This window comes from Phoca vitulina, unplaced genomic scaffold, assembly GCF_004348235.1.
Source record: "Phoca vitulina isolate PV1807 unplaced genomic scaffold, GSC_HSeal_1.0 scaffold3, whole genome shotgun sequence".
NCBI classification, from domain to species: Eukaryota; Metazoa; Chordata; class Mammalia; order Carnivora; family Phocidae; genus Phoca; species Phoca vitulina.
Window position 1 is genome coordinate 72,707,861 of NW_022589706.1, and position 22,837 is coordinate 72,730,697.

Sequence of the window (22,837 nt, forward strand, 5' to 3'; positions counted from 1 at the left end):
ATACTATCTGTCCTAAGCAGTAGCCTTAATCTTGCTAATTCTACTTTTCCTACCATGGCGGAAAAAAAAAAAAAAAATAGCAGTGACTACATCTTTGTGAGCACTACTCTTACCTTTTAGCTACAAGTGTACCTTGAGAAGTGAGCATTAAACTTTTAAGGAAGGAGATTTAAGTGGGATCCATTTCAAGTGGTCCTTGCAATATAGTTGGAGATTGGAAACATCTGTCTCTCAGTCTGCTGTTAGCAGCCGGTGCTTGAGGCAGAAAGAGGAGGGGTTCTTCTCATCACTGAGTTGGAACAGAAGGGAGAAGCCTCCCTGCTGGGTTGGGGAGCTGTCAGACCTGTACTCTCCAAGCACACCCCTGGCATGCAATATTGATGGGCACCATTCTTGGAGGAGGGATAGCAAGGGAGGGAAGGGGCAGTAGGTGTCAAAAGAATTTATTAACCCAGTGAGGTGCAAGAATGTAATGAATAGGGAAGTGGTGAAGTGGAATTCGTAATGGGGAATGAAAAACAAAGAAGAAATAATGATAAGAATCTTTTTGTTTTCAAGATGAAAGAAGTAGTGTTGAAATTGGAAACATTTCCAAGCATATATGGAAGGAGTGACTTAAGGAAGATTAAGATTTAACTATGTGAAACCAAAGGTCAGAGCGTTTAAATCCACATTTCCTTTCTTTACATGAAGAGAAGATATTAAAATACACAGAACAAAACTAGTGGAAAATAAATATAAATAAGCCTGACTCATGTTTTTGCAGAGAGCTCCACTCCTGTATGTCTTGTTACCTGAGGTATTTCAGCTAACATTCTCTAAATATTAACTGCAGATGACATGGACATGAACACAGAGCAAAAATCAGCTGCAGAAGCAGCTCTTAAGTCAAAAGTCAGTAATGAATTGAAGTTTTCAAGGCTTTTCAAAGTCCAGAGAGGAGAATGTGGTAAATGCTGGATGGATTCTGAAGCCTCTGGGACAAAGCCCCTCAGAGAGGAGTTTGAGTTTCCTGTCAGAGTGATTTTCTCATCCTTTGCTTGCTGTTATCAGTGAGGAGAACTTCTCCTACACAGAAGGGCATACTTTACAAAACTTTCATAAAAGCAACTGCATTTGCTGCTTATGGCACACCTGTAAGGGAATTAGGGTAAGTATTTGTATCACTTCTTTTTCCAGAAGAGGAAACTGAAATCTAGAGATATTAACACACTCGCCTACGGCCTCAAAACTAGTAACAGGCAAAGCTAGATTTCAAGCACAAGTGATCTGGTTTCTTTCATACAGTGGTGTCTGTGGGGTTGCTTATCTGATTTAGGGCCTTGAGACTTTTTTTTTTTTTTTTTTTGGTTTATTTGCTAGAGCAAGCTCAAAATTACTTCTTGAAGAGAATCTATCTCCATCCACCTCTGTGTGGAGACAAGATGCCTTCTATTAACATACATGTCTTTTGTCAGGTCCCTTAGGATGACAATCCCACCCGAGGCTCAGCTGCCTTTTGAAGCACACGGTTTCACATATAACTGGCAACTTGAAATATCTGCACTCTGGGTATCTGACAGGGAATATCTAACTCAATTGTTATCAAAAGCTCAATTGAGCAGAAAAAAAAAAAAAATTTATGGAAGCCACTCTGAAGGGCATGCCACCATTTCCCTAGACAAGCCAGAATCTATCCCTGGGTGAAGCCAGAACAGCTAAGTATTATGCTCTGACTGAACTGACGAATTGTTGTGGAACTATTTTACTGAATTTCTGCCTGGGCCTTATACCATCTACTTATCATGGCGGGACACTAACAGAAGGAGCCCTATGAAAACTCATTGCTATTTTTATTTTAAGGATGTTGTTCATTGTATTAACAAAAAAATGTTTTCTTTATGTGGAACAAAAGGAGAAATAATTGAACTTCTTTTGGGCATATTTTTCCTCATGGACACATGGATTTTGTAACTTACCACGTTCCCCTCTTGAAAACTTTGGAACAGTAAATTCATGACCTATTACCAGGAAATACACTGGGAATCACATGAGATGTTTTATACTTTAACTGCTCACCTGACTTTGTTATCTTTTCAAATCTTATTTTTTTCTCATTTTCTCATTTTTTTTTCATCGACTTATTTATAATTTTTTTCCTCCCATTGTAAAGACTGTGTTTTCATAAATCACCTTGAACCATTTCTTTTTAAGTAGGATTGCGGTATATGAACACTGTGGAGAACAGTGAGAGAATAAGATTTAAATATACTTGGACTCCACTCTCTTCCCCCATACCTGTAGCCTTTATATAGCTGTACGTTGGAATAAGGACTTGAGGACTAAAAAGGGGAATATCATTGAGTTTCACTGAGAAATTATAATGTCAACTACTATTATACCAAGTTCCAAAAACATGTTAAATAAATGAAAACTTTCTGCTATACGATTATTTACATAGCAGAATTTTGGCCCGCTATCCTAACATACTATTTTATTATTTATACTCAGTACCTATAGTACTGAGGATAGTTTACATTGTCTCCTCACTAACTCACACCTTCTTAACTGGGATTTCATTCTTTGAAAAAATCCTAAAGGCCACCAATGTCTGGCAGTTGACAAATCCAGTGATTTCTTGCATTAGTCTTTCTTTACATTTTAATAATACCTGTGTCAACCACTTGACCATCTTGAAACTCTTTGCTTTTGATTTTTTTTCCCATTATACTTACAGTCATTCATTCTTTCATTCAAAAATATTCATTGAGGAGCTGCTCGGTATTCAGCACCATGTCAGATGCAAACTCTGTAGTTATCTGCCCGATCCTTAAAGTGTTCTACTTAGCTTGGCTCATCACACCCAAACCTGAAATAGGAATGTTTCCCAAAGCTCTCTCCCCTGTTCTCTTCTTAACTCACACCTTCTTAACTGGGATTTCATTCTTTGAAAAAATCCTAAAGGCCACCAATGTCCGGCACACACTGCCCACATCTAAATCAGAATTTGTCCTGCTTCCTGGAACCAGTTGCGCTCACAATTTTCCCAGCGCCCAAAGCTCGGTTCCTACATATTCATATTGTGTTTTGACACTCTTCTGCAACACTTCTAACTGGTGGTGAAATTTCTTTTTTTTTTCTGAAATATATTTCACTTTCCATCCTCCAGACTCAGGCCTGGCTTCTTCCCCTCCCCCGCTCACACCTAGTTTATCGCCACAGCTCACCCAGGCAGCCAGCCTCCAAGGAGTCTTCCTGTTCCCTCCACCAACCCGTCCAGCCTACCTTCTTCACCAGTTCAATCTTTAAAATGCACTGCTATTCTTGTATCACTTGGCTGCTCACAGACCTTTCATGGCGCCCCACAGTTTACCAAAAAAGTTCTATTTACCTTTATATTTGGAATGTCTAAGTTGATTTCCTGGCCTTTTGAGAAAACTGCTAAGCGAGGACAGAATACAGAGGAAGGGAAAATTAACATTGGTATTTTGAATTCAGATTATTTTTCAAAAAGAAATTACAAAGAGCAAAATTTCAGTCTGAGTCAGACTCATTCTTTTTTTTTTTTTTTAAACTGCTACTGAAAACAAGGCAAAAAGGTCCACGTTAGTGCCATGAATCATGGAAATTGTATCCACGGGGGAAACAGAGGCTTGGCGGCCCCTCCGGAGATCTGTAAAGCGGGAGAGGTAGAAATCATGAGCATGGCCCTGCAGCTTTGCCCCTTGTCAGAGAAAGCTTGTCCCATCTCTGCAGCTCATTTAGGCTGCTCATTTGCCATTCGGGACTCTCTCTTAGAGCACATTCAGTAATGATAAGGCCCCCTTGTCACATCCACTCTGCCACATGTAATTAAGTTCACACCTCCCTTTAGACAGTTCACATCAGCAGATGACCAGCTGGATACCAGCCAGCTGGAAAAACACCCAGTTTTGGATGCAATAAAGGGAATCGGAGAGAAAGAAAATGGAGGAAAATGATCAAAATTGTCCTACAAGTGACTTGAAGTAACATTCAATATCTTCTGATGTCCTCCTAATGTCTTCTCTTAGAAGTTCTGTCTCAGATCATGTGAGGAGAGAAAGGGTGCTCAGTGAGCAGGAGAAAGAAACTGTGTTCAAGAATACACTAGAGTAAGAAGCAGAGGCTCGGTGTGCCGTGGTGCTGTCTACAAAGGAGGGATGGATGGCCTGTGAGACAGCAGAAGAGGTTCGCGGTGAGATCACCTGGCTGTGAATTCTGCCTTCCCTCAGCTGTTAGCTGTGAAAACTCGGCTATGTGACTTGTTTTCCCCGGAGCACTAGTTTTTTGATCTTTAAATTGGAACTCATCATAACTCACAGAGTTGCAGTGAGGAATAAATGAAATTAAAAGTAGGGTGAATAAATGGAACTATGCCTTCTGTTACGAAGGTATCCTAAAACACATTTTTGTCATTGTGTTTTTACAAGAAAAATGCATCTAGTTCACAACAGAAAATAAGTGAAGGGAGGAATTTCTCATTATTTGCCACAGGTATCTTCTTGTGTGTGTGCCTTGATTTATGGTCTCTTGTGTGTATTTTCTTTTGAGATCTTGGGGGTTTTTCTAGCTTCATTTTTATAAACAGAACTTCTCTGATGTGCACCGAGTTCAATAGAGTAACTCCCTCTGCACCTAACTTCAGGTGGCGGGGATGGTGAGAAGTGATTTATAGTTTCCTTTTCTTTAGACTCAAAGGCAGAGGAACCTCAAAGCAGAAGTGTCTAGCTTTATCAGTGTTTTGTTTTCTCTTTCTTTCATCTAAAATGCACAAGTATTCTGGCCAGGGTGCTGGCTAGGCCATGGAAAGGAAAACCATACAAGGCGCACGAATGCACACACCCTTCAGCCTCAGCGTGCCCCTGTGGCAGCCCTTTAAGGCTTGATGGTGGTGGTCAGATGGACAAGAAGAGACACAAATACCTCATTGCTTCTCAGCATAAAGCACAAGCCAATCCTCATTTCTGTTTCAACAAAATGTCTGTGTTGGCAAAGACCTTGAGGGGTGGATGTACTTGGTGCCAACCTTGACTTTTGACAGGAGGAAGAAGACAGAGTATATACAGGGATCTGAGAGTTTGCTGCTCTTCATTTCTCCTGCTGCAAAAGAAGGGCACGCTGAGGGCCTGTGAATGTTACTTTGCATTGAGAATGAAAAAAATGAATATTTGATGTGAGTAAATACGAGCCTTTTAGTAATTTTCTGTTGCTCAAATTTAAGGCGTGAATAATACTCAAGGAACTTTGTCATTTTCTTAGAACAGTTAGTGTTTGTCTAGGTGAAAGTACACCACCTGAGGAAAAAAATGTTCTGGGTCCTACAGATTACAAATACCAATATCTCCTCCTGAGAGCATGATAAAAGAGCTTCTTGGCTTTTGAAGAACAAGACTAAAAATGGATGTTTTTCTGAGGATGAGAGAGGGAAGACAGAAGGTATAATGCGTTATAATGATAACCTAGTTCGACATTTGTCACTCAGGCTTTGTACGTGGAGCTCAGGGCTGAAGAGCCAGTGCCTCTCCCCTTGGGAAAAACAATGATAATTACATGTAAGGATCTTCATTTCAACGATGTCTTTCATTTTAAGATCTCAGTGTACTTCAGAAGCATTAATCAGTCAGGCATTTAAAGCACTATTTAATACACGCGTTTTATGTGGGAACTAACCAAGAGAGACCATTTGTGAGACTTGTTAGAGGCCAGACTGAAAATTGAATTTAGGACTTCTAAACTCCTCTTGTTATTTTTACTTAAAATTACCTCATCTTTATGATTACGACACATTCACAACAAAGCCTCATGATCCAATCTAGCTTTAATCAACCCTAGATCAACATTTAGAAAGGCTCGATATGGAATTTGTAAGTGCCGAACTTAAGAAGGAGGTTGATAACATTTAAGCTAGGGGGACTCACAAAAAGAAGAAGCGCAGGTGAGAATAAAGTGCCAGGCTGACATGGAGGTGGCAGGTCAGAGGTTAAGGGGTTGTCTAATCTCTGTGACCTTTGACCCTATAATGGGAAAGGGCTGGATTCCTGAGCCAGGCCACATGAAGCTGATGTCTCTGTGTCTACCCACATATCTCTCTAGACAATCTATGGATCACATTTCTGGCCATTTTTTTTCCAGCTATAATGGCCACATGTCCACTTGAGAACTCAAGATTTGCAAAAGTGTCTGAAGCTTCAAAGATAAAGAGAAGCTGACCTTTTAGAGGTCTAGGAAAAAAAAGGGTATGCTGGAAGCAGGGCACTCAAGACAAAAATATGTTGGGTGTATTCTTTCTATTGCACAATTCTCCTCCAGGTCAGACATTGATAAAGTCAAGCGCACCAGAAAAAGCATATTTACCTCATATTTTCTTTCCTGTGTACAGTCACATACATTTCGTAGACTCTCCCTTGGGGAATGGCCCCAGCGGGAATCAGCAAGCTTACTCCTGAATAGCAAAAGAGAAAAGCAGTCACATAAGACCTATGAATCAAAAGGAAACTTCACAGAATGCCTTTGAAGGAAGTGAAAGGGAATGAGGAGATTTTGTGGCCATGTAGCCACAAGCCTGCTTTTTCTCTAAAGACATGTAAATATTCATAGCTGCCCTGCCTTCCTTCCTTATTGGCCTTATTTGTTAACACAGCTCCCTCTGAACTGTTATGGAATTACTCAAAGGAATGATGTCATTTTTTTAAACTCTTGTTTTATTTAAGGAATAGACAGATGGTTCCCCTGTTGTTTTCCTTGTAAAATGAGGGGAAAACCAACAACCGCTCTTAAAATTTCAAACAGCTGTAAATGATGCATCGTTTCTAATTTAAGAAAAAAAAAATCCCCACAAAATTCAAAGTGAGGGAAATGCTAACCTCCATGATATCAAAAAACATTTACTTCTGAAATATCTGGTTAGCATCAGTGTTTTTCCATAACAGAAAAATAATTGGTGAACAACTTCTTTCATCATGCATAACTCTAGAAAATGAACAGACAACTGCTAGTTTTTAGTCATGGCAGGCCAAGCAGATTTTTACGTAGTTGCTAACTGATACCATTTTGTAGGCCTAGGGGATCAAGCTTTGTTCTAAATTAACTGGGCCTACAGCGGTGCTTCTCGATTTGAGCTTGTATCAGAATCACCTGGAGGGCTTGCTAAAACACACATCACTGGGTCCCATGTTCAGGGTTTCTGACTCAGGGGGCCCAGAGAATGTGTACTTCCCTTCGGCTGCCAGGTGACACCAATGATGGTGGTCCGTGGACACACTGTAAGAAGCTGCTTGCACCACAGCAGCATCATCACGAAGAATAATTCAGGGTGGGCAGCAACCTGAAGATACTTGTCTCCATGATTTTATTCCAATGAATGGGGCTTCTTTTCAGCTCAATAAAAATTTATGGAGCACCATGGTGAGTATCATGTTTGGCAGAACCGTGAATGCCAAGAAGTGAAAGACAGTGTTCCTGTCTTCGAGTAACTTATAATTTAATTAGCGAGGACATGGAATATGCCCAATGAGCAGAGGGCAATAAGGAAACTTGCCCGACCGTGTTGGAAAGTCCCAAGAATAAAGACTGGAGAGTGAAGGAGGAACAGTTATTCAAAGGCCTTTGTGTGACTGGTTGAAAATGAGTCTTGGCCTTCTGGAGAAGAAAAGCTAACATCAGAGCTGTGGTGCCGTGGGAAGCAGAATGTTATCCTTGGGCATAGAATAGTTTGCTGAGGCACAGAGTGGACGCAGGAAGACCACTCATGAGCCTACCAACCCTTGGCATTTTTATTTTTTTCTAATGGAAACAGTAACATGTACCTTTATGTTATAGGAATGAAATAAAACTATGAATGTAAAGTAATAAGAGTAAGGCCTGACACAGATTAGGTAACTTGTTGTAAAATAATGTATGTAAATCACCACTGCCTAGTACATAGAAAGTATTTCCTACATGTTACCTCCCTCCTTTCCACTTAAGAAGCTTTTATAATAATTCATATATGAAAAAATGACAGGTGTAGAAATGGGAAGGAAAGGTAGAATCCAGTGAATATCATGAAAAAAAAAACTGCCTTGAGAGTAATATCATGTTTAAGCAATAAAAGAACAATAGAGTATATTTTGATCTATGTATTTGATAGACTTTAAAAAAATATATTTTTAGGTTCATGATTTTAAAGAGCATACAATAGCATGAGAATTAAAGAGAAAAAGGTGAAAAAAGTATATATAATGTATGATCTCAGCTATGTAAAAAGGAAAAATGATATTCCGTTAAGGATTTGAATTTATTAAAATGCACTTTTAAAGGGATGGTGTGACAAATTGGCAAGGCACTGAAATGGGGAACTGAATAAGAGAAAGAATCAAAGACAAGTTCATATTCAGATCTGCAGATCCACTTGTTCTGTATAGTACTTGGCTGTATGGCTATTTACACATTATATTATTTTCTTATGCTACATGAGGACTTTAGGTCAATCAAATTGTTTCTTATTGCGGTATTTGCAAAATACTCAGTCTTGTCCAAAAGAGCGAAGATAGATTCACAGAGGAATCCATTAACCCTCTTAGGACCAATAGACGTAAACCCCTTCCTGATTAACGAATATCAAACTTTAATCAAACATTATCAGTCACTCACTTAAATTCACCTTGTAAGACCTTTATGAGACTTATCTTCTAGAAGCAGGTAACTAAATGATAAGCTGAAAATTCAATTATACTACAAATACACACTACACATAATAAGGCTGTGATTCCAGACAGATCTATCAGAAGTGGGAGTGAGTACCTTACAAATACCTTGAGGTGGAAGACTGTGTAATAAAGAGTTAATAAATGAAGATCTGATGTCTACCATGATGTCCTCTGATCTGAAAATTAGTATTCTGAAGTATTGCTTCCTACAGTAAATTGGAAGCTACCCAACTAATATGTTTTCTAATTAATTTGTCCTTTTAAAGTGTGATGACAACAGTGAGCACTTCTGGCTTGCTGTTGCCTTCTGAAGCTCTATTACAAAGAAGGTCAATGACAGTTCTAAATTATACCTTGGCAGAAAGTTGTGAGTATAATATTTTTAGAGGAAGCATTTTCAGAGTTGGTTGGAGAAAGATGAATGGTTTTGCTGATTCTGTCTGAAGCAATGTTGATTTACATCGAAAGTGGATTTGGGTTAGATTAGGCTACAACTAACTTTTTAGGCCTCATGAAAACAAACAAGTGAAAAAGATTTGGGTACAAAAATATGTTTTCAAGATCTATGTAATTTAAACGTCTAGGAATTACCTGAATTGGGAACAATAAGGTGACCCCCCAGAGAGTTGAAGGTGCCAAACGCCGTACAGGATGGGTCAGTCTGCCTTGCTAGACTCTGATTCTTCACATTGAGGGCCTCGTTCTCCAACAAGGATTGGGTCATCTGAGGAGACAGCTTTGATGCAAACTCAGAGAGGTCATCTTGGGGGGTGACTGCACCTGAGGTGTTGTAGACTTTGATTTTCAGGTTGGGCAGTGGATCCAGAATTGGAGAGTTAGTCATTGGGATTTTGTCTGAGACATCATGCAAAGCATAGACAGGTCCTCTGTACATGGCTGCAGCCGATGTGAGGTCTGGGGGTACCACCAGGAGATCTGAGTCAGAAAGAGAAAGGAAGTCCATTTGCATTCTCCATTCAGGCTACTTCTATTTAGTCAGGCTACCCCCTGACACTTTCTGAGCCAAAAACAAATGAACTCAGTCAATATTAGAGATGTATAGACTCTAAGGTTCTGTTGAAAACAGGGCAATGAGATTACTGTGATCCATTTTATTATTGGCTACAAACAAAGAGACAAGTTAATTCTAAATTTTGCTTTCAAGTCTACTCATTGCCCCTAAGGTATTTATCTATTTCAACAGACTGGATTTGAAGACAGTGATCCCCACTCAGTGACTTAGGTAATAGCTTCCCTTGTCTATACTGGATTGGAGGTCACCATCTGCACACCACTCTATTCCTATCAACGCAAGCGCTCTTGTCAAGAGGCCAAAAAAAAAAAGAAAAAGGAGATGTAAGAAATCAGTCAACCAATCTGTGTGGTCTTTTAAAGTGAAAGTTTTTTAAAAGAATGACACAGAAACCTGTTAAGAAAAAAAAATGATTTGTGCACCTTGCCTCCTCTGGTTGGTTATATGAATGAAGTCAACAGAATAATGAATAAAACAGACCCAAATCCACGTCTTCATGGAGCTTATGTTTGAGCTGAACAACATGACCTGAACGTCACTGATTCTGACACCACACGGGGAGGCTGCTGACGTGCCTAAATCGCAGGCGTGAAGTGCAATGTTAACTGACCTTGTCTCGCTGCCTTGATGTTCACAGGCTGAAAGCCTCCATTGAGTGCCGAGGAGTCAATGATATCAGACTCAAAGTCGCGATGGTTCTTGCGATACACAAATAGGGCCACCACTACAGAAATGGCCAGGCAAACTATCACGGCTATCACAATGCCGACATACAGAGCGACATCATCTGAGTCAGGAGCAGCTGGGGAGGACAAGGAAACATCAGACCAACTGCTTAGAGAAATTTCCCACAGTACACATCCATATTGCTGTAATTTTTTCAGACATTTATTGCCTTTTTTTATAGGTTAATTTCAAATCTATTTCAAAAGCTGTATAAAACGACTGTGGCCTTTCAGTGGAAAATTATCTCTGATTTCTTTTTCTTTCTCTGCATCTATCCACCCACTAATCTATCTTAAATTGGGCAGCATAACAGACCACTTATTAGAAGGCATAAAAAGAAACTGGAACTGAAGCCATCCCAACCCACAGGGAAAAAAACAAAGTTCATTACTAATTTCAGGTGAAAAAGTTTGGAAGGCTGCTTTGAATTCACTGATATTTCCCCCAAAACACAAACATAAATACTGTTAGAAATACCCGGCATGTCCTGAATCTGTGTATTTATTGAACTAGAATATTTTTCTAAGTATCATTCCAAGTCATAAAATCACTTTCCGTAACAGTCTTCTCACTTTCCCCTAAATCAAGGAAGGGGTGGCTGGGAATGGTGTACATAACTAAGCAAAACAAATACTAGAAGCAAACATGTTGGATTTAAAAGGTGTGCTTTCAGAAGACCCAGATCTGGGAAGCAGAGGTCAATGCCGATAACTCCAGGCTTTTGATATGGATTCGGTATTACCTCGGAGAACCGTGAGCTTCTCATGGTCACTGGTCAGAGATTTACATTTGAGCTACTCGTTACTGAATCAAATATGTCTAGATGGTGCACTGAGTACCATAAAGGCCTGGTTCAGTGATCAAAAAGGTCAGACTACCCCAGAAGGCAATTAAGCATTTGACCAACGCAGTGTGCAGTCAGTTGGGGGTCTGTTTCTTGGTAAAGCCAGAGGCAAATGCCTGTAAATATTGCATATTGCCTTGGTGGTATAGAACATGCTTCGATCCAACCCCAAAAGGTGATAGAAGCTGATAAATGAAAAAAAACAAACAAGATGGAACCTTTCCAAGAACTCCACAGGCACCTTTAAGTCTGTTTTTAGTTTTGTGTGACCCACAAACATTTTCAGCAAAGTTAACCAAAGCTTTTCCAATCATTGTAAAAGAGATTAGACTGGTATTTCAGGGGGTCAAGAACAGCCTTTTTCTGCTCTATTTTATATACACATGCATTTTGGGGGCAGGGAATTTTCAGATATCTAAGTCCCAGGGCCTCCTAAGAGTTGAGGAGCCGTGATTCTGTCCTAAGACACACAGCCACATAGTGGGCAAATGACTCGTCATGCAGATTGCCAATGGCTCACCCAAACTCTGGGGTCTTTGACATGTTTCTTTGACACATGGACAGTATAAAGGAATTCCCTGTTGGCTACTGCTCCATCTCTTCTGGCATTTTGTGTTTAAATGCACTGTATGTGAGAGGTTTTGGGTTTTTTTTTTTTTTGGGGGGGGGTTGTTTGTTTGTTTGTTTTTTTACTATTATCTTTCCCAAAGTTTCCAGAATATCCGCTTTCCCATCCATCAAGTCGATATCAACAGATCTTTTCAGAATCCCAATGACAGCTCAAACCCTCCCGATTGCGTGAGCACTGCTTTCTGAGCCCGGACCGCACTGTGCAGCTGGGCAGTATTCGAGCCCCTGCTGCAGCCTTCTCAACTCCAGCCAGAATATTCTATCTAAATCCTTACGGTTTTACTTTACCAGGCTGTAATTACTTCCCCAACCTGAATGTTTCCTAACTCAACAGATCTGCCTTTTCTCACCCCTTTACTTTTTAGCATCGGAACCGGGCCTGTTATTAGATCAGCATATTTCATGATATGGTTTGTCAGCTATTGGGACTGAATGGCAGACTGATAGATTGGAAAGCTGGCGGTGGCTTAAAATGACCCTCCTTTCTTCTCTTCGGCAGTGAAAATCTAATTTGTTTTTCATGTTAGAATATATTAGGCGCCTATTTCCTGTGTGCACATCTGTGATCCAAAGAAAGGTAAACTTGAACTGGGGGCAATCACGTTAAATGATTATTCAGCAACATAAAAACCAAACATCAAACTTACAAGAAAATCCATATTCATTCTGGGTTCTCTGTTCAGTTGAAATAGGATAAAGGAAACCTTGAAAGGAACAAAAAATGAAACAAAAATGGGAACAAAATCAAATTAATGAGGGAAACAAAATAAGAAGCATGAAAAATGGTTTAATTAAAAGAAAAGGAAAAGAAACCTGTGGTCCTTTAAGATTCTGGTTCAGTACAGAATTACGATTTCGCATCTCCTGTCTGCTCTGGAGCCTCACCAAGAATTAATAAGTAGGCAGATTGAATTTCAGAGCAAAACTGGTCTCGAGTCACTAACTTTGGAGTGCTTAAAGTCTTTCTTTTATTGAGCATAAACTCTAATGGATCTAATTTATTTCAGACATCAAGGGTCATTAGCATAAGGAAAATCTTTTTTCCTTATCCCTGCCATATGCTTTAATTCCCAGGACATATTCAGCAAGGCTCTAAGCAGTTTTTTTCTTTTTTATTTAATCATAACAGCTTGCTCTTGGTCTAATAGAACTAAAGGAGACCTGTCATCATTGGTCAAAGGTTAAATACCCATTTACTGAGCTGAGCGGAGACCACCCTTCTTCCCTCCATCTCAAAACCACTTTTTGGAATTTTGGTTGTTTCTTGTCCCTCCATTTAAAAGGAATCCAATAGGTTTTGCCTAGGGACTGAGCAGTTTGTCAATGCAATGGAAACTGGATGCTTTTTATTTGAAATCATTAAAAAATCAATAGGGCCTAGAGGTTATAAGGTTATTTATTTTAGGGCTTCAGAGGAATAGTATAAATTGAGAGAAATAAAAACCTCATCTCAACAATAAATGCAGAGATAACACTAGCAGTTTTATTTTTCTCTTTTTAATATATGGCAAGGTAGGAAAGATGATCATGATGATGATGATGATGATGATAAAAATAATGTCAAGAAGAAGACTGGGAGAAAACATTTAAAAATGTGGAATACAAATTTTTTGAAATGAAAAATCTATAAAAAATTTAAAAGTGTAACTTATAACTTATAAGTGTAACTTATAACTGGCATCCCGAGTTTCCTAATATTTAATATTCTGCAACATACAAATGGATCAAATGATACAGTACCACTGGATTAATCAGATTAAAATGAATAAGAAGCATATGAATTAAATTTTCCTGGTAATACTCAAGGACAAAAAAAAATGTAGAGAATCTGCAAGAATCACAATTAATTGGTTCAAAATTAAAGGTCTGTCATGCTCTAATACTAAAGGTAACTCTAAATCGTGCCTCAGGTAGATCCTCTGTAGTTTGCAGAACACTCAGTTCTTACAAGCTATTTACCTATTTTGGGGAACTAATTCTGCGGAAACATGCGGTGCTACCTTAATGAAAGAGAGGTTTGCTGTAGCACAGACAAGTTTGCTCTGAATTAATTTTTAATGCTTTATTTTAGAGCAATGATTGCAGCCTCCTACTCAGTTTTATAAATATTATATTCCTTATTCCAGTTGTCTGAGTCCATGTATTAGGTTTGATTTTCATTTTTAAACACTTCTGTCTGGTAATAACCTTTTTCCATTTGTATTCTGTGAACTCAATAAAAGGACATCTGGGACATATACAGGCACTGGAAGAAAGGTGATTCATTTTCAAACCCGAAGACTTCAGACCATACGAGTTCACTGCCAGCAGAAGAGATAAGGTGACTGGTGTCGCCACTCTGGTAGGGAGGGTGTTAAGTAGAGGGATGTCAAAAGATTCATTTGTTGCAGGTTAGAAGGCCTGGAAACTAGTGTAAAATAGGACATCTGGGGTTGGTCTGATGTTCACCTTGAAGATTTTGTTAAGAATCAGCGTGGCCTGCTGGAGTGAGCAGGAGAATTGTATCTTACAGAGGGAGAAGGCTACCTCCAGAGAGATACAACATGGTCGGAAATTTCTCCCTGTGAAGCAGTTCTGGGCATGCCTTGGCTTTTGTCTCCATTTCCCAACCGAATCCCTGTTCTTCACAGGCAGAGCGAGGAATAATAAAAAGGAACATTATAATTTCGATTTTAATCTCAACTTCTCCATATTTATGTAGATCTACACAACTCAATAAATATTTTGGTGACTTAGGTATTCATCTGAGACTTCTATTTCATTCTAGGCACAGACCTGGAATTCATTCACTCATTCATTCGTCTAACAAATACTTTTGAGCCCATGCCCATGTATATACACTGGGTTCTATTCTAGGCATGGGGGTGCTCGCTTCGGCAACACATATACTAATATTCTAGGCATGGGGTACCATGACAAACAAGATGGGAAAAGTCCCCGCTTATGCTTTAGTTTAACAGAAAGTAAACAAGTAAAAATAATAAATAAGAACAATTCAAATGCTGAAAAAATTTCTTTTGAAAAATAGAACAAAAGAACGTAATATGACTGGAGATAAAGGGATGAACAACTTAGGAAATCAGGGAGCAATTTTCTTTTGAAATGGGATTTGAGGGGCGCCTGGGTGGCTCAGTCGGTTAAGTGTCCGAGTCTTGATTTCGGCTCAGGTCATGATTTCAGGGTTGTGAGATGGAGCCCTGGTGTGGGGCTCAGCGCTCAGCAGGGACTCTGCCCCTCCCCCTGCTCTCTCTCTCTCTCTCAAATAAACAAATAAATCTTTAGAAAAAATGGGATTTGAGCTGAAACTTGAACAATGAGAAAGAATCAGCCAAGCTGAGATCAGGAGGGAACAATGGTCCAGAGAGGGACAGTAAATGCGGGAGTCCTGACATAAAAATGGAGTGGTGGGAGGGACGTGAGTGAGAGGAAGAGGGAGGAGGCAGGCTCAGAGGGGTGAGGAGCAGCCACACGCAGGCCTGGTGGGCCATGATGCAGCATTTTGATTTTATCCTAAAGGAGACAAAAATCCTGTGATCGAATGTAATTTTGAAAAGAGTGCTTTGGTTTTTCTCTAGATAATGGGGAGCAAAGGGAGCAAAGTGACAGGGTTTTATGGATGGTTTCTGTGACACATGGCTTGGGAGATGTCTATCAATAGGTCTTTCAATATAGTTGATGAAGTGTTTGCATTTGAGGCCGTTCTAAAATAAAATAGAAATTTAAAAATATGAAAGCCTCACTGTTCGTTATTCCTCATAGCCGATGAGGCCCAATCTAGCCAAACTCTTATTTTCCTACATGGGGAAATTTAAAACAGACCAGAGTATTAAGTATACTCACTAATGGCTCAACTCCCCAATTTACTCTGTTATGGAAACACTGATAAAGAGTTTTGGAAGGCAACTCTATAAAACTTTTTCCATCCTTTTCAAAACACTTCTACAACTACAGAGCTAAAACATCACTTAGGAGGTTGGGAATCAGAAAAGAAGGGGATTACTGTTCCATCCCCTAAACGAGGGGAACAGAGAATCACTTTTTAGAGTTTGTTTTTACGCTTCTCCATCTGATCCATCTCTCACGGAACAACAGGGGACATTTTCCTCAGCTAATGAGGTGACCCTGCTGGGAGCAGTCCTAGCAATAATGAAAAATAACATCTCTGGCCGAACCCAGTGCAAAATAATTGTTTTTCGTGTCCCAGTCAACAGCCTGGCTCATAAGTTAGGGATTTCAGTTAGCTTTCTTACTACTTGAAAGAAAGCCATCAAAAAAGGCACCAGGGCTCTTGGCCAAGGCGGTGAAACTGAGCTTTTCATTTTTCAGTTTGAATCCTAGCTCTGCTGCTTCCTTAACTGTGACAGCCTGGTCAAACCGCTTCGCTTTTCTACGTCTCAGTGTTCTAATCCGTGTAAGGGAACACGAGTCCTCACTGCCACAGAACTGAGGAAAGGATAAATGAGATCTGTGAAGGGCTGGTCCATGGAAGCAATCGATAAATGACAACTCTATCAAAAGCATTATGATGCACATTGTAAGTACACGAAGACTCTAGGTTCTTAAGGGATTTTATTTGTAGAGTCAACTCGGCCCATTATTTAAAGAGTGACCTTAGAAAATTCGTTTGAATTTCAGGTTCCTTAGTTATGACAGAGACAAAGAGCCCAGTTTTTCGGAGAAACCATGAGCAATGCACTCTTTTAAATACTGTATAATCTTTCACGCTCTCCTTTGAAAGAGGTTTACGGCCTTTGTGGCTTCTGGCAGCCATACAGTGGCATGCTTCAGAAGCAAATTTCCAGGGCCAGAGTGCAATTTGATGCTAAAACAGTTTCTCAACCAGAGATGGTGCCGCTTCTAAAGGGGCTGCTTGGAATTGGGGCAGGGGAGGTGTTTTTTTGGTTGTCCTAATGATTAGGGAGTTGTTTGTGGTACTTAGTGAGTGAGGGCCAAAGATACGGAATGTCCTGCAATTAGAACGATCTAATGGAAGGACCATTGGGAAGAAAATGCACCTCCATTGGTGACGACTTCCAAAACCATGGCTCTTGGACTGCTAGAAGGAGCAAAGGCATGGGGCTCTGGGAAAGATGTAAGACTTGTCCCCCTGGTTGTGAGGCCCTCAATAAGTGCATCTAGGGGAGGCCAGCCCCAGAGTGGGGCTTCTGCTATGGGAAATGCTCATGCCCCATGACCTCCTTTAGGAATTGTTAAAAATAAATGCAAAGTAATTTTAAAGAATGTTTATTTTTCAATGGAGAGATTGTCCTGATCTGGGAGAAAAGGGACTGGAAGAAGTCTGATTGTGCAGAGCCACTTTAAGTGAAGACCTAAATAGTCTGGAAACTGAAGCAAGAGGAGGATATAATTAAAGAGTTAGTGAAATGCTCCTTATGCTAGAAAACACCTCACAATTGCTCAAAACAGCATTTGAAGAGGTTATCTAGTTCAATCGTTTTCAGGTGAGGAAACTGAGTCCCAAAGGTGAGAAATGATATTTTAAAGTAACCGAAAGTGTTGCGATTAAAATTTGGTTTCCACCCTCCCATCAATTAAGATGGCATTGTCCGACTCTGGGTGGCCGCATTCAGAGCTGTGTGGATTGTCCATGTGGATTGTTAGTCTAACAAGGTTCCAGCTGACGGTGGTAAAGTGACTGGGGAAAGGAGTGCCTTTTTCTAATTTCACAGGGTCATCCTTGAGACTGGAGGTGGGGTTGCCCATATTTTTCAGCTGACATTCCACTATTACAAAAGAGGAGAGCCCATGCCCACGTATCTTAAAAAGGAAAGCAAACTTTCCTTGGTTTTATACTGTAGTAAGTAACATCGAGTTATCCTCAAGTACATGGCTCATAATTGTGCAATAATATGCCTGAACACAGTCTATTTGGCGGGTTTATATTTGGGAACTCTCAGAAACAAAGTCAGGAGCTATACATAAATCTTCATTTCTCCAATACACAGCAACAGTTTTGATTTTTCTAGTCTTTTAAAAAATTTTCTTTTCATGTGAAAGAGATAATAGACAATAGCCAAAATTATCATGAACGTATGATTAGCTTTTTAAGAAAGAGAATACAGACTGCTTTTATGCCATAAGTACTATTTTAGTAGAAAAAATTATCAAGCAAATATGCTGATGTGAGAAATGCCTGAACCTCTGCATATCACTGGACGGGTTTAAATTCCTCAAAATCAAGTCTATGCCCTTCCTAACTCACAAACTCCCAGGAGTTAAAACAGATCATTGATTAGAATTTTCTATTCTAACCCCTTTCTGTCTGTCTGCAGACTAAGGAGCCAGAGCATAGAGCTGTGAAGGGACTTGCCTAACATCACAAAGCTGGTGAACCAGCAACGCAAGGGTCAGATCCCAGTTCTCTGGCTACAGCCTCAATGGTGTATGTAAGTACGGTGTGGGCAGTAATTAGTACATTTAAATGAGGAGCGACAAGGCTATAATAGAAAAGGACTTGATATGTTCATGGCTTAATTTGCAATTTGGTTATTGAATGAGGTAATGCTAATTATTTCAACTATAAAACACCTCTTCATTGGAAACGTTATCATTGATATTCATGAGAAAGCTAAAAGAAGAGATTTTCCTGCTTGAACGGAACAGCTTCCAAACAGCATCTTTTGTTTCAAGTGTGGGGCAAGCAAAGAGGGACGCTGAACTTGGGAGTTTCTACTCTGAAGTAACTGGAGAGCCATGCTGGAATGATGTATCATAAATGTATGATAATCGCATTATATTTGGCACAAAATGTTACAAAAAATAAATATTTAAAAGAGAAACATCATTCCCTTCAAAAAAGATGCCAACAGGAAAAAAGGAATAAACACCAATAATTGCAGGGACACTACACATTGGAAGAAAATCATATTTTAGAGCAATAAAAGCTGACAACCATTTGCTTCCAGCCTCCAAGAGCCCGCAGGAAAAAAAGCTTACTATACCACGAGCCAGATTTGGGTTCTTAGTGGGCTCTCGTGTTAACTTGGGGGCTGTTTCAATTCTATGCCTCAGTTTCTTTCTTTGCAAAATAGGGTTCTTAGTGGAGGATTAGCAAAAGTTCTACTTATAAGGTTAATTTTTGTGTATTTTGAGTTTAATTATATTGAAACAAGTCATTTTGCTTTAGACTGGCCAGCAGATCACAGCAGATTGGAGTCAGAAGCAACTTATGCCAGGACTTAAAGTCAGTACGTTAGATGAAAAGTGAACAAAATTAAAAATTAGTTCTGAAATTCCTTTAAGTTAAAACATACATGATAGAGTAATTTTTTTAATTTAATGAATCAATAATTTTTATGCCCTTCAAAGTTTGAGAACCCCTGAGGCAGATTTAAGGAACACCTATAAGGAAAGTCTAGATGTACTTATCCAAGAATTAAAACTCTTTCTTCACATTTGCTATCGAATCTCTAGTCAAAAGGGAGGTGGGTGGAGTTTTATAAGGTGTTCCTGCTTGCCCTCAAGGTTTACTCAATACATTTCAATACAGAGCTGCTTCTATTACCTTAATACATGCAAATAGATTTTATGATACTGTGAGGATTAAATAGAGGATTAATTTGTATCTTATATGTGGGCTAGTATGTAAGTTATAAATATAACTCAATTATAGTTTATAAGAGCATTAAGTCTGTTCTATAAAAGTGCATGTTTTTAAATAATCAAGTTTCTGGTTAGTTTTAGCATATTTATGCATCTGAAGTTTACCAAACCACTTCATAAGATTTGTCCTTATTTTTATGATCCTAGCATTAGAAAAATCTCTATTCCCCATGCATTTTCCCCTCTCATTGACCCGGCTGCTCGATCTTTCTTTTTGCTGGTGACTTTACATACAGCCAAAATATGTGATTTTTCTCACATTTCTTCCGATGCAAATGCTCTTATTAAAAATCTCAAGGGCCATTCAAAATAAACGTGTCCAGATTTTGTTTTCTTCCTTTTAGGTTGGTTCTTATCTAGCAAGCCCATCAGGACCGCACTAATGATGTCAAAGGTCAGGTCTGTCAAAGACACTCATGGTCATTTATTATAATTTACCACTCTTCTGAGGGCTTATTTATTGACAGGGGCTTAAGGAACTCCAAATAAATGAATACATAAATCCTAGGACATGACAACAAAAATTGAAAAGAACATTTGCTTATCACTGATGTCAGTTATCTAAATTGCCATGGTCATCCCCCATCCCCCAGCATCACAGGACAGTGGGCCACGCCTCACAAAATTCATCCACAGCCCGTTCCTATGGTAACAGCCGCGCCCTTCTGAACATGAACAGCAGGGAATTAACATCCCAGGATGTAAAAGTCTTCTCTCATGACTCACAGTGGATGAAGAAGGAACGTCTGAAATTTCACCCAACAGTTGAGTCAGATCAAACCTGCAGATCAGCTGCCTAAGTGTTTCTAATGCAGTAGACTCTCTCCTCATCAATGCTCCTGAAGAATAATACACTATCAAATTCAACAGCAATGATACTGTAATTCATGGTGATGAAGATGCCTGACAGAAAAAGTAAAAGGAGGAAGCGTGCTGAAGCCGAGGCTGGTCTGTAGGATACCATCACCCTAGCGGCTGGGGTTTTAGGCAAAAGGAATACTTAAGCAAAAGCGCTGGTCCGGCAGGGACGTGACCTTGGAGGAGTCTCGGCTTTGCTGTGGTTGTGGAATTGGGACCCTTCTTGATTCCCTTGGAGTTTCCTTTCCATCCTAGAAGCTGAAGACCTTGCCCTTGTCCTCTCGCACTGATTTGCTTGGGGCCCCCATAGGTGTTCGGCAGGTTTCTGTGGGCTAAACTTTCTAACCACATCCCTGCTTTCAAAAACAGGAAAATGTTTTAGCAGAAGGGAAAGACGCTAAAGCAAACCGCACTTACTACACCGGAGGCGGCAGAGCACCGTGTTGGGCAGCCAGAATATTTACGGAATATTTATCTGCCAGCTGGGACACCACGCGTAGCGAGGATGATACAAACACAGCTATGACATCAGCTTCTTCCAAACTGTAGATAAAAGCACTCACTGTCTGACACTCACAATTATTCTTTCCTATCAAATTGCTGTGCTGACAAGAATCTCACTGGAAACTGACTAGCACCTTCTCAGATGCCTACCAGGCGGTTATAAACACATCGTTCTCAAGTCAAGAAGAGACTATTTGTAAAGGTAAATTATTTCCCCACATTAAACAAACGTAGGATTCCAGGGGTCCTGGTATGCAGTGTGTCCACACCACAATTTACACAGAGTTCTGCCACTTCCTCTGTACGTGAGAATTAATGGAAGCGCTATGTGACATGTAAATTTTTTAATGAGTAGAAAGTGCTAAATTTGCAGACTGCATAACATTTTAATTTCCCAAAGTCAGGAAGTTCACTGATGCAGACACAATTCCAGGCAGTTCTTATTTGTAAATTGTTATTTTTAATTTGTCTACTGTGGCATAAACGCTCTTCAGCAAGAAGGAATTCTAAATTCAGATCTGAACTGTGACACACCCCGATGTGGGACTCTGATCTTTGAATGGGATTAAAAAGTAAAGTCCAGAGGAATGGCTGCAGTCATGTAATAATCCGAGTATATTCATAAATATATATGAATCACCAGTTCTGGACCAAGCTATGTATATAGTTTTGGATTGCTGTTTTCTAAAGGAAGAGGGAAGCATGGATTAAACCATTATATGCCAACCATGGCAAAGTAGATCTTACCAGAAATTCATTATAGAGATTGTGAAAGTTAAGAGTTATTAGGTCTTGGTAATATCATTGTATTTCAACATAAAATGTAAACATGGTTATTGGCTTAGCATTTTGGGGGATTTTCAAGTGCTTTTTTCTTCTTCTGTATCTCTTTTTCTCTGTGTCCAGTTTCTCTCCATCTCTCTCCTCCCTGCCGCCTTTTCTCTCCCTCTCTCTGTGCTTGGAACCATTTTATGGAAATCCAATTTCAAAATTGTATTGTAGAACCAGGGGCTGCTTTTATATACTTTTAGAAATGATATAAAGAAACCTGAATGGGCAGACAGCATAACGGACTTTCCAATACTGCCTTCTGAATAAGATACACTATTCTGTAGTATTATTAAGTAAAAACAGGGAAATCCATTAAGTTTCTCATATCAGGCATGTGTGTTTAGTTATTTTCAATAGTAAAAAATGTCCCAAGCTATCTACCCTTTCTTTTTGGATGCAATCCATACCATTTAACATATCTAAGGTGTCCAGTTTTTTTTATTCTTTAATTTTTATTTATTTTTTAAAATTAACAATGTGCTTATAAACCAAAAAGGTCCAGCTTCATTCTGGGACAATAATTGACTCTGATGTCTTCTTTAATAATGCATTCCGTGAAATAACACAACTTTTTGAAGTTCTTAATTTGAATGTAGGGTCTCCAGTGTGGGAACTACTTTTTCAGGCCAATGAGCGTATATCCAGTGTAACATATACATGATATATTTCATACTTCAGTATCAACTAATGTGTATGGATGGCCTAAAAAATTTAGTGGAGCTTCTGAAATTGCTTAAAGACCATGCCCTTGTTTCACAAATGAAATTACACAGCATCTCATAATGAATCCAATTCATCAGTTTAAGAATAAGTGTGCTTGCAAGGACAGAGTGATATGTGTATAATAGGCAACTGGGAAATAATGCAAAACTATAACTCAGTTCCAAATCCCCACGTCTTTGAAATCCTTTTATATATACCCTTGATTTACTGGTTGTAAGTAACTCTTGCCACCCCAGGGTTTCTATACAACTAGGGGTTATGCAAATCTTTTATGCAAATACTTTTTGGTAATCAAATTTTAATCAAATCTAATTTGAATCAATGGGACCAATTTTCTAGGACAAGTCAGTGATATCGCTATTTCTCAAATCCCAAGAT

At 39.3% G+C, this 22,837-nt stretch overlaps 1 protein-coding gene and 1 long non-coding RNA gene across 3 annotated transcripts in view; one reads left to right on the forward strand and one right to left on the reverse strand.

Annotated features, from left to right (window-relative positions):
- Positions 1 to 22,837, reverse strand: part of UNC5C (unc-5 netrin receptor C) — a 351,284-nt gene that overhangs the window by 40,407 nt on the left and 288,040 nt on the right. The window contains exons 8-11 of one of the 2 annotated variants that reach the window (XM_032400872.1): positions 12,568 to 12,624; positions 10,331 to 10,522; positions 9,279 to 9,623; positions 6,355 to 6,442 (exon numbers count right to left, since the gene is read on the reverse strand). In XM_032400872.1, the coding sequence (XP_032256763.1) occupies positions 6,355 to 6,442; positions 9,279 to 9,623; positions 10,331 to 10,522; positions 12,568 to 12,624 (682 nt within the window). The remainder of the gene's footprint in view (positions 1 to 6,354; positions 6,443 to 9,278; positions 9,624 to 10,330; positions 10,523 to 12,567; positions 12,625 to 22,837) is intronic. The other variant, XM_032400871.1, reaches the window with a different exon arrangement.
- LOC116630165 overlaps positions 15,146 to 22,837 on the forward strand; it is a 62,717-nt gene continuing 55,025 nt past the window's right edge. The window contains exon 1 of the long non-coding RNA XR_004298888.1: positions 15,146 to 21,107. This is a non-coding gene — a long non-coding RNA (uncharacterized LOC116630165). The remainder of the gene's footprint in view (positions 21,108 to 22,837) is intronic.